Source organism: Apiospora hydei, assembly GCF_038363865.1.
Source record: "Apiospora hydei strain CBS 114990 chromosome Unknown utg000011l_segment0_segment0, whole genome shotgun sequence".
Taxonomy (NCBI): domain Eukaryota; kingdom Fungi; phylum Ascomycota; class Sordariomycetes; order Amphisphaeriales; family Apiosporaceae; genus Apiospora; species Apiospora hydei.
Genome location: NW_027117370.1, coordinates 87,355 through 102,591, shown reverse-complemented (window position 1 = coordinate 102,591; position 15,237 = coordinate 87,355). Strand labels below are relative to the sequence as shown.

Genomic DNA, 15,237 nt, shown 5'->3' with positions numbered 1-15,237 from the left:
GGCACTAATTGGACGAGGGAGGAGTGCAAGCCTTACGAGCTGCTGCTTGGTATGCAACCCCGGCGAGGCGGCTGGTAGCAAATCTCGTTGTCGTTGCATCACACTCACTTACTTACGCACGCGATCAGCAACAAACCCTCTTCCAATTCCCAATCAACTGCAACACCACCACCGACACCACCACCGACACCACCACCGACCCTGCAGTTAGTTCGCCATGGCTGACGCGCCGAATGCGAACGACGAGCTCTACCCCATCGCCGTGCTTATAGATGAACTCAAGGTCCGTACCACCGCCATCCATGCCTGGCTGCTTGCCCGCCTGTCACGACATCGACAGCCGCCATCATCGCCCTTCCCACAGCAGCAGCAGCCGCCGCCTCTCTTTTGGGATGCACGCCGCTAACTACTCCGCAGCACGATGATGTCCTCCTCCGCCTGAACGCCATCCACCGACTTTCGACCATCGCCCTCGCCCTGGGAGCCGAGCGCACTCGGGAGGAGCTCATCCCCTTTCTCGATGGTCAGCCACAATATCCACCTTTCCACCTCTCGTCGTAGCCTACTAATACGCGTACAACAGAGTCGGTCGAAGATGAAGATGAAGTGCTAGTTGCACTCAGCGAGGAGCTTGGCAGCTTCATCGAATACGTCGGTGGGCCTCAATGGGGACACGTCCTGCTGTCTCCCCTCGAGAACCTCGCTGCCATCGAGGAGCCCGTCGTCAGAGATAAGGTGAGCCCAGCCCTTTTCTGTCTTGGTCGCCTCTCTCGAGCATATCTAATCACATACTTTTCGACAGGCCGTCGAGTCGCTCAACAAGATCTGCGAAGAGCTTTCGCCCCAACAAGTCGAGGAATACTTCATCCCTCTCACCATCCGACTCGCAAAGGCAGACTGGTTTACCTCGAAGGTTTCAGGATGCGGTCTCTTCACCACGCCCTACAAGAAGGTGTCCCCGGCCATCCAGGTCCAGCTGCGCCAACAATTCGGGCTCTTGGTCCACGATGAGACGCCCATGGTCCGAAGACAGTCGGCCACCAACATGGCCAAATTCGTAAAGGAGATGCCAGCCGCCATCGTCGTTGACGAAATGATACCCCTCTTCCAACACCTTGCACAGGACGACCAGGATAGTGTGCGCCTGCTGACCGTCGAAATCCTCATTTCCATCGCCGAAGTCGTTCCCAAAGAACAGCAAGCCAGCCACGGCGTTCTGCTCACATCTCTGCGCAACCTGATAGAAGATAAGAGCTGGAGAGTCCGATACATGATTGCTGATAGATTTGAAAGGTATGCGATGAGTTACACCAACATCATCGAGACAGTAATGGACGGCAGCTGACAAGTTTTTACAGATCGCCAAGGCGGTAGACGAGGAAGTCGTTTCCCGGGATCTGGTGCCCTCTTTCGTAAAGCTGCTGAAGGATAACGAAGCTGAAGTCAGAACTGCGATTGCTGGACAGATCCCTGGTTTCTGTGCTCTGGTCGACCGGACAGTACTCCTTAATGAAATCATGAGCTCTGTTGAAGACCTGGTGTCGGATACCTCGCAGCACGTCCGTGCCGCGCTGGGTACTCAGATCAGCGGCCTGGCTCCTATCCTGGGCAAGCAAGAGTAAGTGACGCCAGATACGGGCTTGCGTTAGCATACTAACTGACAACGTGCAGGACGATCGATCACCTGCTCCCTATGTTCCTCCAAATGTTGAAGGACGAGTTCCCCGAAGTCCGCCTGCACATAATCTCCAAGCTGGAGCTTGTTAACCAGGGTACGTGCTGTCTTTGATGGGATTTGAACCCACGGCCTAACTGACTTTTGTAGTTATTGGTATCGATCTCCTATCACAATCGCTCCTCCCTGCTATCGTCCAGCTTGCCGAGGATAAGCAGTGGAGAGTCAGACTCGCTATCATTGAGTACATTCCCCTGCTCGCCAGCCAGCTGGGTGTGCAGTTCTTCGATGAAAAGTTGAGTGGGCTCTGCATGGGCTGGCTCGGTGACACCGTCTTCTCCATCAGAGAGGCCGCTACGCACAACCTGAAGAAGCTCACAGAGGTGTTTGGAGTGGAGTGGGCCAGCGAGGCCATCATCCCGAAGGTCATGGCCATGGGCACGCACCCCAACTACCTCTACCGAATGACCACCTGCTTTGCCATCACGGTAAGTCATGGTTACGCATCCAATGTTGTTGGCCAGTCACTAATACTTCTTAGACCTTGACGAGTGTTGTCAGCTTGGAGGTCATCAGCGAGTCGATTCTGCCCATGCTTGACAAGCTGGTCGCGGACGAGATCCCCAACATCCGATTCAACGTGGCTAAGACGTATGCGGCCCTGATTGATGTCTTAAAACGTCTTCCGGAGCAAGGCACGATCTACTCGCTAGAAAAGGCTGGAGAGAAGGAGATCACGGCCTCGCCGAAGTCTTTGGAGCTCATTAACGAGAGAATCATGCCGTGTCTGGAGAAGCTGCAGAAGGATGACGACGTTGATGTCAGGTTCTTCGCCACAACGGCAGCTGCTGCTGTCCCCGGCGCAGGAGGTGATCCTATGAACACGTCGCCTTAGAAGGGACAGACTCATAATGAAACAACTCTCGTCAGTCGTCCTTGGGTGGACCCCGACCCCACAACCGACTCTAAAGTGGTGATACTGGAAGGCGTTGAACCATGAAAATACCCTTACCACTGTTGTCCTGGAGCTTTGAGCGACACACAGTACTTCTATGACAGAAGGTCAGAGACTTTGGTCCTACTAGAAAACTAGCATTCAGGTTTTGGGAGTCGGCCATGGATTGAAATAGACCCCGGCATCACGAGTCTCAGGGAGCGCGGAGTATGGAAGGACTCGGTACGAGGCATGCTTCTTCTCGCAAGCGCCATCGAGAAACAGTTGTATGAGTAGTACAGGTTACGTAGCCGAGATCACGAAAAAAGAATAAATGCAATGATTTGAGATCGAAAAACAACTTGGATATACGGCAACAACGGCCTTTGAACCCGTGTTCTACTGGGAGTTTTCGGTCGCCAAAACTATTATCAGTTTGTATAAGGACATGTTTCCCGTCCTTTTCTTCTGTGTACTTTATTTAGCTTATCGAGGCTGTCATGATGAAGCCCTAGCCATCTTCCGGAAACACAGACTGCTGATGGTCGACCCTTGACGCCGCCGAAGCTGAAGCTGGGATACTCGACCCGCCCGACCTGCTGGAACCGCCACCTGCGCTCTTCTTCGTCTGCTTGCTCTTGTTCTTCTTCTTGTCCCTCCTGCTTCTGTTGCTCGCCGGCGAACCACTTGTCGAGCTCGTCCTCGGTCCAGTTGCAGCTCGTCACGAGGAAGAGGCCGCCCTCGCGCACAAGCGGCAGCACGCGCGCGCGGTAGTTTTCCGACACGCGCCGGCCGGTGGCGGGGTCCGTCTCGGAGCTGAGCGAGATGGCGTCGAAGGTGCCCTTGTCGAGGACGACGTCCCAGCCGCGGCCGGCGTTGGGGGGATTTGGCGGCGAGGGGTTGCGAGGGGGTGAGGATGTCGTGGATTTGGAAGTCGATTGCTTCCGTCTCCGTCTCCTCCTCTGCCGCTGGTGTTTCTACTTTTTGTTCTTGTTCTTGTTCGTCGTCGGAATCGTCGGCGTCGTCGTCGAAAGTATGCCGAGGCGTCAACCCCTTCCGCCGCGCCTCCTCAATCCGCTGCGCAAACTCGACGCTGCGCTCGCTGTAGTCGACGCCGAGCATGGGGCCCGTCCAGCCGGCGTCGCGGAGGCCGAAGAGCATGTCGCCATTGCCCGTGCCGAGGTCCAGGAAACTCGTGTCCTTCTTCGTCCTTTTCTTCGTCTCGTCGTCTTCGTCGGAGGAGGATTCGAGGAGGAACTCGTCGAGGAACTCGATCAGCTTCTCCTGCGCGTCCGAGTCCTCGAACCAGTTGGTGCCCGTGTCGGCCGGGTCGTGCTCGTGGTTGGTGAGTTCGTTGGTGTAGAGGTTGTCCCAGCTGTTTGTTTTTGTGTTAGTGTCAGTGTTGGTGTTACATGAAGAAAGAACGGATCAGAGGGCGCCCGTTATATGGACGGGAGCAAGTTTGCGCATGATGTGTGTATGATCGTCTACAAGGCCCAAGACGGTATTGTATTCTTGTATGTATGACATGTAATGCACACGAACAACCAGGGTGAAGATCATGCAGGGCAGTGACAGAGGCAAGGGTAGGTATTCTTGGATTAGGCCAGTACGAACTATTCTTTGGTTCCGAGCTCTGACGGCTCCAGGTGCGTCGGTTTGGCCGCCATCTTGGTTGTGTCTTTGTTGGGAATGGGTTGTGATGATGATGATGTCGCGAATCCCGGTCACGGCTGCTGCTCAAGTCTTCCGTGAAATATATGCTCTGGGATTCACAGCCAGACGAGCGCAATCCTTCGAATTGTCTATCTACCCTAGCACTCCGCGGGGTTATCCTTCCAACAGCGAATTTGTTGATAGTCGCATGGAGGGGCAACCGGCAGAAACTGATAGTGTACAGACACAGGGGAGGCCAAAAGGTACCAAGACGGCAGGCGGTGAAGCTGCGTTGGTATATCCATCCCCTATCGGGCGTGATTTCTACATCATGAGGAAACTATAGATCATATTCAAGAAGCTCAAAAGGTTGCCAGGGGTATATAGAAGGGGCTTATCCGCGTGCCGTTTTGAAGCTTCTCGATTTCAGGCCTCTTCACATCCATTACGCTTCCTCAAAAGCGCTAAACAGCCTCCTTCTTCACCGAGTCCTCGCCCGTCACCCACGACTCCAACTCCGAGTCGGCTCGAGGTATTGGAGCTTGGATTTCACACCGACCCAGCATTATCATCTACTTTCCCTCTGCTTCCAACAAATAGCAATGTGCTGAGCCCCAACTCCGGTTGGATATCCCGACCTGGGCAGCAAGAATACCATAATGGCTAGCAACGCTTGTAATCATGACTCCTTCCATCCAAACCACTATCCTAAAGTCCACACCGGTGCCTTGACAAGCACCTGTCGTCCTCGTACCTCCACTGCTATGAATCCAGCAAAACGAACCTTACTGGCGTCCTTGGGTGGTGGTGCTGTCGGTTCCGCCATGTCAGTATTCGAAACAATGCTGCCTTTTCTACTTCCGGGCTGCTGTTGGCTTCCCAGCATTGTCAACATACCACTCTTGGTCTTCTCACGTTTTGCTGCTTTCTCGTTGTCCTTGCCGCTCTCTTCGCCTTCTTCGGGGTCTGGCAGGGGAGGGAGCGCCTGCTTTTCTGTCTCCATGAAGTCTGCTTTTATCGCATCACCAGGCAGGGTAACACCAGCGCCACATCCCGGCTCTCCAACGACAGATTGGCCGCAATCCCGACGGCCAGTTCCACAATCATGGCCACACTTCCGTCCACTCCCGGGGGCGGCGGTTCTACCATATGCTGATACAGATGCGCCGTGAGGTTGGTTGAAGTCAGTGTTGTGAAGTCTTGGCGGTGGTCTCCGCTCTCGGGTGCATTCAGGGCCTGCTGCAGGCCTTCCAGCGTAGCCATCCGCCAGCTTACCACCTTGGATGTTAGTGCCTCGTATTCCTCCCCCGTGCTGAGCGTGTACGAAAATCTGCGAATGTTCTGCTCGATGCGCTTCAGGTGCTGGCTAAGTTCGATCTCAAGACCGGGATGGAAGCACTTGTTGAAAATCTCATCCACTACCCACCGAATGATGACGGCACGTCCGACAGCCGTCATCTCCTGTTTGCCTGTCTTGATCGCCTCGGCGCTGACATATCTCTCGATCCAGCTGGGTACCGTCTTCCAGTCTTTACGAATGTTGAACGAGAGATTGTTGATCGCGCCGTTCAAGCGGTTGAATCGGGTAGTATACTCATTGTCATCAAGCGCTGTGCGGGACTGCGAAATCCGTTGGTTGGCCACAGCATTCTGGAGCTGTTCGACCTGGCCATTAAGCTGCTCTATTTGCGACTTGCCGTCAAAGTAGAGTCTCTTTACGTTCTTATACTTGGTCACTATATTACTCATTAGTTAATAATCAAGTCGGTCACCAGCACAACGCGAGAGGGCGAGGCCTACGAAGATCTTTAAACTGCTTCTCGGGGTCAGATTCCCGCTCCGTGTTAGAGGGCTGAGGGCTGTTGCGGCCAGCCTCAGCGCCTGCATTATCGAACTGCTGTCGATCCGGAACATTGCTCGCACGGTAGGCTTGCACATTGCTGGGGACACCAGGCGTGGGAGGCAGTGAGCCAAGGTTGGGCCCCTGGCTGTGGCGATAGCCCGGAGGCGGGCCGGGAGGGGGCTCAACTTGACCAGCAGCTCTCATGTTCTTCTCATTCTCGCCTGATCTACGAGTAGAGGGAGGTGCACCGGTCGGAGGCGGCATGTTGTCCGACTGCGGTGCTGGAGAAGATGCGTGAGGCTGCACTTGTCGCTGGTCTAGCTGGGTGTAGCTCAGAGCAGGCGTGTGCTGTTCGCTGAAGATGACAGATGACCGTGCGTCGGTGTCGGTAATGGAAGAATCATGCGACAGCTGGGACACGGTCTCGGGGTTTGGATGCTGAGTCTCAGCTCCTAGATGCGTGGTGTACAGCGGCGGAGGATTGCCCTGCTGATATTGTACTTGGCCTGGAGGGGCAGGGTATTGCTGACGGTACTGATCCTGAGCGGGGTCGACGACGACACGTCCGTAGAGCTGTTGTTGTGGTGACTGTTGCTGTTGTTGATCGGCCTGAACATGGGCCTGCGCCTGGGCTTGAGCCTGCTGTAGAAGCTGCTGGGCACGAATCTGGTGCTGGTAGGCGATGTCCTCGTTTGCACTGTAAGGCGAGGAATCTTGGTCGGTGGGCACCTGCCGGATGGTGGTCTGGTGGGGGTGGGGGGCGGGGCTCCTGATTGTTTGTACCTGCACTCTGCAGCTCGGGACTGATGGCAATATTGTTGTGGTCGCGATTGTAGCCTTGGTCGCTGTCACCACCGCCTTGTGAGAGTGGTGAAGGATTGACGGGCTGGTGGCCTAACGAAGGCGGGGGTTGTTGTGGTTGATGTTTCGGCGGCGGCGGTGGTGGTTGCTCCTGGTCCTGGGGCGGCCAGTCAGAGGGCTGCAGTGGTGTCTGCTGCTGCTGTTGCTGCTGCTGCTCAATTGAGGTTTGGGAAACACCCGTAGTCCGAATCGAAGGCGGAAAGTTGTTGCTAATTCGCTTGGATGACCTACGACCGAGGCCAGGTGAGTTGTCGTAGGAATTGTGGTGCTGGTGGTACGAGTGTTGATCCGAAGAGGAAGGATTGCTACTGTTGTTATTGCTGTTACTGCTGCGACCGCTGGCCGATGATGCACCAGCTACAATCTTCTTGATCAGCTTCCTAGCGGATCGCTTGTTTTCTGTGGGGGCCGCGGGCTGCTGCTGCTGCTGCTGCTGCGGCTGCTGCTGAGGGTGCTGTGGAAATGGGGCACCAATGGTCTGCTGCTGGCCCAGGTGTTGGCCCTGGGAAACAATAGGGGAGCTAAGGGTCTGCGGCAGGTCGTCGGCCGAGCTGGCAGCGGCGAATTGCAGCTGCGACTGGATGGGGGTAGAGACCTGCTGTGGGTAGCGAGTCGATTGGGATCGCGACACCTGCTCCGAAAAGTCTTGGCTGGTTTGCGATTTGGGCGGCGGTCTTGGAACGAAGTGCTGCTGCTGCTGCTGCTGTTGGAGATGATTGAGGTTGATGTGGTTGGCAAAAGCAGCGGAATTATTCGCTGGGTCGGTGGTGTGGCCGGCGGGGTGGTTTGACGTAAGGGCGGTGGGATCAGTGGTGGTGCTCTGCCCCAGGTTGCTGCTATTATTATTACCGCCTGAGTAGCTCTGGGATTGACCCTGCTGTTGCACTAAAGGCGGCGGAGGACCCTGCTGGTGCTGCTGGAATTGGGGCACCTGCTGCTGGAGTAGTGGCGGCTGATCCTGTTGCTGACGCTGAAACGGCTGCTGGGCCTGCTGCTGTTGCGCTTGCTGGGCCTGCTGCTGCTGAATGCGCAATTGAAGCTGCTGTTGCTGCTGCTGCTGCTGTTGAGCCGAACGTGAGTCCTGTAGATGGAATGAGTCACTTGAACTCAGCGCCGTCGACGAGGCAGAAGGTGGAGTATGTGCAGAGCCCGCAAGAGAGCCCGTGCCGGAGGACGAGGTGACCAGTGTCGAGAGGGGGCGTCGGCGGCAGCGGTTGCTGTTGTTGCTGTTGCTGTTGCTGCTGTTGCTGCTGTTGCTGCTGCTGCTCAGCGGCCAGGTTATGCTGAGATCGATTGCTCTGCTTTCCAAGGCGGCCGAAGGAGGGCATAGTTATGTTTATTACCCACTCCTTGGAATGGGGAGGGAACAATACAAATAATACAACAATAAAACACCAACTAGTTTGGAATAAGTTGCTTGCGCCTTCTTCTTTGACTCAAACCTGTCCTGTCCAAGGCAAGAGGGAAAATAAAATGGCAGGATGGGCTTTAACCACACACCACACACACACACACCGTATAGCCAGCCGTACCACACACGCACGCACACACACACACACCAGATAGATGGTTATGTACCCGTACAGGGAAATTGATGTGCGGTTTGTGGGAGGAGCTGTGCTGTGCTGCTGCTGCTGCTGCTGCTGCGCGTATTTGCGGTGCGTGCCAGGTGCTGCTGAGAGCTGCAGTTCAAGGGGAACCTGCAATAAGACAAAGAAAAGATGGGACGGATGGGATGGATTTGGCGTATTCTTTCGTCGGATTGATCACCTTGCTCGCCAGCGCTGACAAGCTTCTCTGGGCCGAATCGAGTCAAGTTGATGGGTCCAGGGCTCTTCCTCCTGCAGCTGTATTTGCAGGGGTGGGAGGCAACTTCAAAGGGGCTGTGCAACGAGAACACCTCCAATACCAGCAGGTTAGTCCCCAGTGCCACTCGCCTTTTCTCAACTTCTGGCTTCTTTCTGCTGACCTTGGCCTGGGTGTATGATACGTATAGCGGGATGGTAGCAAGATGGGAAGATAACGGAGATCGGCAAGGGTATGTAAGTGTAAGTAGTAGTAACAGTAAGTAGCCTCCGCAACGAAAACTATTTTGTCCTGTTGTGTGTTCAGTTCCCTCCTCTCTCTCTCTCTCTCTCTCTCTCTCTCTCGGTATTTGGCGTACTCAGGCTTGGCAGCTAGGCTTGAGGCTACTCCATTCCCGGCGTATTATTGCTTTACCGGACGAAGTAGACTCTCCCAGCATCAAAGGAGAGATAGCACTAAGTCTTGGCTCCTATGCCTCGTAGTGGGGGTGGAAGTAGGAATGGCACAAAGGCGAGAGACGGGAGAGCTATAGTGAGGTGAAGTAACAAAGCCACGGCTGTGTGGTGTGTGGCCCGAAATGGTACTGGTTATCAAAACTTCATAAAGCCCCGGCCGCAGTCGAAATTGACACTCTCTCTCGCCAAAGCGCGCTTGGTGATACCAATAGATGGAAGATTGTGGGCAGAGTTTCCTGGTTCATTCGACACGGTTGGGAAACGGAAAAGGAAGTTGTTGAACGTGAGCCCTAGAGTTGTAGGTTGGTTGGAGGAGAGAATCATTCCCTGCTTCAGCCCATACCTCCAAACGGGGAATGATCTGGCTGCCACCGGGAGCATACTGTACTTGACTGACGCATCTGTTTCTCATTCACCTTACTGGCCACATTGGGCAGAACCGGACAGCCAACTGTATTAGGGTGTATGTAGCCCGGAGGTATTCAGGATCCCAGGTCCAAAGCGTCGGTAGCTTCTGGCCCCCGCCTTCTGACTAAGATGCTAGCTGGATAGGTAGGTACTTACTTATCTGTAGAGAGCCCTGCGACAAAGCAAAACGTGATGGCAATGCTTTCATCACATTTGCTGCGCGAAGAAAGTGCCTAATCTCACCTGGATCAAAGACCTGCTTCGGATTGGATGGGCTCTCTCATCCTGGCAGGTGACAGGTCTATCATAATACCTAATTTTCTAGGAGTAGTATATTGTGGGTTGGGGCCCGTCAGTATACTCGATTGCTATACAAACTTGACTTACATCTCTACAGATCCTTCCAAGGTCCTTGGCGATGAAAGGACTGCTGCTGGTTCGTTTGCCAGAGTTCAATGTCTGGTATTCTCCGTAACGTGGGGTCGTCACAGATGGAAACCGGCAATTTCTGTTCTATCACGTTCAGTCTCAATGTATGTACAAGGGAAAACACCGTCGACCGTTCCCCGTCCGTCTTGCCTCAGTCCTGTGATGCTTGCCCACCTATACGAGCTCGGCGCAAGTATGTATTCGCATTCGGCACGAAGTGTCGCCATGTAATAGCCGCACGGCGGGGCCATAGAACCTCGGCAATTGCACCGCCAGGATATATAATATCCACGCTATCATATTTGCGCGGTCGAATTTGACGTGAAACTGCCCTCATGGATTCCCCGCGATATGTTTCTTATGTCACCGACCTGATAGTTCGGAAACACAACGGGAGAGAAAAAGTTGAGATGCATCTCAACCCAAAAAAGTTCCATGGGTGTGAGTGGAGCACGGCCTTATTCATGCAAGCCCAACCCCTGTAGAAGTGGTGTGGTGAGGGCTATTTATAGAAATGGGTAGCGGGTCGATGGAAAAGTCCAGTGTCGATCTCCTCCATTTCCCAAGCTAGCCTCTAATTTATCGCCCTCTGCGAGTTCTGCTTCAAATTTGTCGTTGTGTGCTGGAACGATAAGATCTGTTTGTAGCATCGGCGCCGAAAAAGCAGCAAGTGCACAGAAGAAGCAACGAGGAAGCAAGGAGAGATCTGCGAAAAAGAGACCCCAAATGACGCCAAAAGTAACGTCGCGAGATAGAAGAATCTGGCCGGCGGTCCGATGATGACTGATGACTAGTTGCGGCGGAGTCGTCCAGCGCCCAGCCAGCCCTATGCTGATTGGCGCAGTGGCAAACCCAGGCCTGAAGAACCTAACTGGTGAGTTTCGTTTTTGATGCGTCTCGGCCTTTTGGCCACCGAGTAAGCATTGCTTTCCAGTCGAAAAGGGCATATCCCACATGCATGCCACATGTACATTAGTCTGTCGGGTTGCTGTTGAGCTGCCGAAAGCTGAGAGCAGCTCGGCAACATGTCCGTCCCCAATGTAACGATGCGCCATGTACAGCCTCGCTCATCCTGCATGAGATCAACATATCTGTATGCATTGCATATTCGATAGCAACTTGCGGTGACCAAAATCTGCTTTCCTTTGGCAGACGCAGAATACTCCAAATCTGGATCACGAACCACCAAGTCGGCAGCGGATCTACTACGCTTCTTGCGAGAGCACTGCCCCTTCTTTTGCGACAAATCTGCACATGTCAGCAAAACGGCTCATGACAATACTACCAATTCCAAGTCCGTGTGTTCCGGGCCTTCGCGCGGCCCAACGGAGGTTAACATACGACGACCTGGCAATGTGAATAGAGGGCATGGCCGTATAGTCTTGCCTATTCCCCATCCTCACCGTACCAATTTCCGGACATGCAAGTGAACACTGCCCCCTTTGAGGCCGGTCTACGGCAGGCAGGTGAAACGTGCGATTACTGTCCACGCTGAGAAAGTCTTCAAATAGAATGATCAATGCAACACCAGTGGAAACCAAGCATCAACCAAGATTGGAATCGAGACGCACACGGAAGATGGGGCTCGCAATGCCTGATCGTTGGGTGGCATATCGCTGGTTAGTCAAAGCCAACGTGATGATACCAGAGGTATGAAATATAGCACTGCCCTTGGTTCAGGGACCCACGCCTTCCAGCGGCCGGGTCCAATGGCCGAACTCTACGGCCGTCGTTCCATAGGAATAGTTGCGACAAGAGGACGGATAGCCCCCAGGCTCAGCTTCCATGTCCAGTAACGGAACTGCGTGCGATAGCCTCCCCGTCGGTAGAGGAGCATCGCCACGAGTTCATGCACAAACAGCATAGGATAGCCCTCGTATGGTTGGAACTGCCGACCTCCACTGAAGTGCAAGGCTGAGGAGTTGGACGACTGGAGGAGGATGATATCCAATGTCGCATTGGCCAGGCCCGAGTGGTTTGGGCTCGCGCTTCTTACCGTCCGAGGGGGTCTGTGTTCTTGGGGGCAGCTGCACGACTCGGGTTTCCACCACAGGGAAGCCACAATCTGGAAATGGCCAGTTGCTTGGATTGGATATCCATACCACGAATAAGCACAGGACCGGGCGTGACAGCGGAGATGTGATTCTTCGATGCTATCGTATCGCATATCAGAAATTATACGTCGGCTTCTGCCCGAAATGACATTTGCTTCTACACGTGGGACACAGCTTCAGCATCGACCTGATTGACAAGTCGAGCCGAATGCGGGACCATTCGGGTGTAACAAGCGGTTACAAACACGTGTGCATCAAAGGAAAAGGAAAGTTCTGATTGAGCTCCCGTATCAACTGCCGCCGATATCGTGGTCCTCACAACGCACAGCAGACGACCGGAGAATGTATACCATCATGGCGACTGTGCTTGAGACAGTTGGCGTCAGCTTCTCCCCTCTGTGAAACCAAGAGAAGGCCAGACTGATTCATGCGGTGAGCATACCGCCTCCAACATCGTCATATATCAAGAATCGACGTAGGAGCATCGTGGATAAAAGGACCCCATGGTTACTGCCGAAAAGGAGGTGTATTCGGATCAAATCCTTAGTGGCATCTATCTCGCTTGGTCTTCCTAGCCTCTCGACTCGAAAGGTGCTTTCCTGAAATCATGTTTCCAGCCAGGATTTACTCTCACCTACGATAGGACCGCGTACGCTGGGCGCCTGCATTCGATCCCGTGGTTACCGGCCTGTGCCCCCTAGACCGCAGACGGGCCCCGGAAGAATGCTGATGAGCTTGACTCTCGACTTTCCAGAACTGTAAGTGCATGGTGGACGAAAATGGCGAAGCTGACCGCTTTGGTCCATCTTGAGAAGTAGCTTACCATTTCCGTGGTAGGGCGGCTGTTTGCCGACCTCGGTGGCACTGTGGTACGAAGGCGAATGGCCGCCCGCTCCGATCAACACAAGCAGCGAGTGACCCTGTGATATCTCGGAGTATTTACTGCTACCACAAGAACCTACCCAAGGGTCTACTTGTGTTCTTTTCCTGGCGTGAAAGGGTACCACGGCGATACTCTCGCGAGAGGCCTCAAACTCGGATGAAAACCAAAGAAAATGCATCCCAAGAGCTTGGATGTCGCCAGGAGTCTGGAAGCCTTTCTCTCTCTGAACGGAGCTGCGGCAAGTGAAGTAAGCAGTTCAACACTGTTGGCTGGTATGATATGACTACTCGCTCTTGACAATGGCAGATCTTATACCGAAAGCTACAAATACCACTGAGAGACTCACTAGGTCGGCCAGCTGTTGTTGTACCACTTGAGCATGTATGTCTCGGTTGAGCCTGAAGCTTCGGGGTATGTCCAATCAAAGTCAAGATATATTCTCGTTGTTGATGCTCAAACTTTGCCTTGGAAACTGCGACCAGATCTTCGATGGCGAAGGGTTCGAGACCCGGCCACATCGTGTAATGGCATCTATGTCGATTGACTGCATCTGTGGCAGGAATACCAACGTTGCCTAAGCTGGCTTCGAGTTTGCTTCCGATCTAACAGGCGGGCTCATGCTTCGGATATCGTTGCTTTGAACTTAAGAAATACCGAGTTAATATGCACCCATAACCTATGAGCTGGGAGTATCGAAGCCCGGGCGAAAGCCTGGAAACACAAAGAGTGTCTTCGAGAAGCAGGACGGGTGTTTGCTTGTCAACCTGCTTTCATTTCCATAAAAGGCAGAGATCAAAGCAGGTACAGCGGCTAGCCGCAGGCATCCCTCGTGGATTTCTTCTGTACGAAGCGCGAACCACCATTGGATGCGTCAGGTTTGTCGGGTTGAAGTTCAGGAGCCGATGCGATCTTGCGAGCAACACGCACAGTTGGAATACAGAGCCACACACACAGCATCGCCTTTGTGGTATGTTGCTCTCGATGACAAGTGACTGCCAAACTCCACGTCCCTTATTGACCACAATCCAGCGGTGTGAATGTTGCTGAGTAGGTGTTGCCTTTTTCCCCCGGAAGGCAGCAAAAGAGAAATGGTGAATATAAAACCAGGGCAGGTCATCGCTCCTCCCTCTGAGGAACACCTACCATACTCATAACCCACCCTGCAAGCCTGCCCGCAGAGCAGTCCAGCCTCCTCCATTTGCTCGACCCCTTCTGATTTCGACATACTTGCCTTCTCAACCCTGACCAGAACATCCCACACGATGGCATTCCTTCTCGTTCTTAGCTTGATGCTCTCGCTAGTGGCCTGCTTGCCTAACGCGCTGACCAATCTGGCCACTCTCGCTACCGCTACTCAGCCCAGCGGACGCAAGACCTTTCACGATCTCGGGCAGTTCGACTGGAAGAACTGGACTTTGACAGAGGTCTGTCTTGACTGCACGCGCACCTCCCCAAGTGAGCTATTCGACTGCGAATACAAGTGTAAGAACACATCCCTCCATTATATATACCTCGCAATAAGAGAAAACGGCATTCGCTCATAATCTCGAAACACAGTCCAATGGGATGATCCCAACTTCAACACCTCGACCGTCTGCAACAGCTCCTGGAAGTGGGACGGGGTCACGATGCAGAACGGTCCCAACAACACCTACAATACCAACTACATCATATGCGAGTTGGCGTGGCCCGAAGTATGGCAGTTGAAAATCAACAACATTGAAGACGAGCTGTTCGAGCTTGGGCTGGCTCACACCTGCAAAGACGAGATGTGAGGCCTCGACTCCCCTCTCCCTGTCTCTACGACGATAAACTTTCGATCCCACAGGATTGAACAACGAAAATTGGCTAACAAAACTACAGCGACTTCCAGCCCCCGGAGATAGCCGAATTCTTTGCTGTGCCCAACTTCACGATGGCGCTCATGGGGAGAGATGATTACAGCATAGTCTACGCAGCCAAAGAACCCGTCTCTGTTCTCATCCAAGGATTGACATCAGAACCAGCATAGCATGGGCACCCTTGACACCAGAGTTCGTCTGCCCCTTCGCCGCGCGTACCACGTCGGAGGTCACTCGATGGACCGTCATCGCTGATACGGCGGCGGTCTTGGTGTTCTGTGCAACCCCAGATGGAGTTACGCGGGTTGCACCAAATCATCGGCTGTCGGAGGATGTGCTGCTGAACTGTTCAGACCATGGGGGTTAATGTGTTGCAAGGACGTAGATTTCTA

At 53.8% G+C, this 15,237-nt stretch overlaps 5 protein-coding genes across 5 annotated transcripts; 2 read left to right on the top strand and 3 right to left on the bottom strand.

Moving 5' to 3' along the window:
• Nucleotides 1-217: 217 nt before the first annotated feature.
• PG997_015245 (armadillo-type protein) lies at nt 218-2,570 on the top strand (the record flags this gene model as incomplete). Its single annotated transcript, XM_066819559.1, has 8 exons — nt 218-283; nt 418-523; nt 584-735; nt 803-1,261; nt 1,359-1,618; nt 1,672-1,772; nt 1,826-2,163; nt 2,217-2,570. 8 exons carry the CDS (start codon nt 218-220, stop codon nt 2,568-2,570), a joined length of 1,836 nt encoding a protein of 611 aa, XP_066660444.1.
• Nucleotides 2,571-3,040: 470 nt separating this feature from the next.
• On the bottom strand, nt 3,041-4,279 carry PG997_015244 (S-adenosyl-L-methionine-dependent methyltransferase; the record flags this gene model as incomplete). The annotated part of the gene is made up of 3 exons (XM_066819558.1): nt 3,041-3,550; nt 3,591-3,984; nt 4,227-4,279. The coding sequence occupies 3 exons, from the start codon at nt 4,277-4,279 to the stop codon at nt 3,041-3,043; spliced, it is 957 nt and encodes a 318-aa protein (XP_066660443.1).
• A 689-nt stretch (nt 4,280-4,968) lies between these two features.
• PG997_015243 (uncharacterized protein) lies at nt 4,969-8,297 on the bottom strand (the record flags this gene model as incomplete). The annotated part of the gene is made up of 5 exons (XM_066819557.1): nt 4,969-5,481; nt 5,541-6,001; nt 6,066-6,821; nt 6,892-7,805; nt 8,071-8,297. The coding sequence occupies 5 exons, from the start codon at nt 8,295-8,297 to the stop codon at nt 4,969-4,971; spliced, it is 2,871 nt and encodes a 956-aa protein (XP_066660442.1).
• A 4,504-nt stretch (nt 8,298-12,801) lies between these two features.
• PG997_015242 (uncharacterized protein) lies at nt 12,802-13,522 on the bottom strand (the record flags this gene model as incomplete). Its single annotated transcript, XM_066819556.1, has 2 exons — nt 12,802-13,237; nt 13,320-13,522. 2 exons carry the CDS (start codon nt 13,520-13,522, stop codon nt 12,802-12,804), a joined length of 639 nt encoding a protein of 212 aa, XP_066660441.1.
• Nucleotides 13,523-14,266: 744 nt separating this feature from the next.
• On the top strand, nt 14,267-15,015 carry PG997_015241 (uncharacterized protein; the record flags this gene model as incomplete). Its single annotated transcript, XM_066819555.1, has 3 exons — nt 14,267-14,486; nt 14,562-14,775; nt 14,868-15,015. The coding sequence occupies 3 exons, from the start codon at nt 14,267-14,269 to the stop codon at nt 15,013-15,015; spliced, it is 582 nt and encodes a 193-aa protein (XP_066660440.1).
• Between the last annotated feature and the right edge of the window lie 222 nt (nt 15,016-15,237).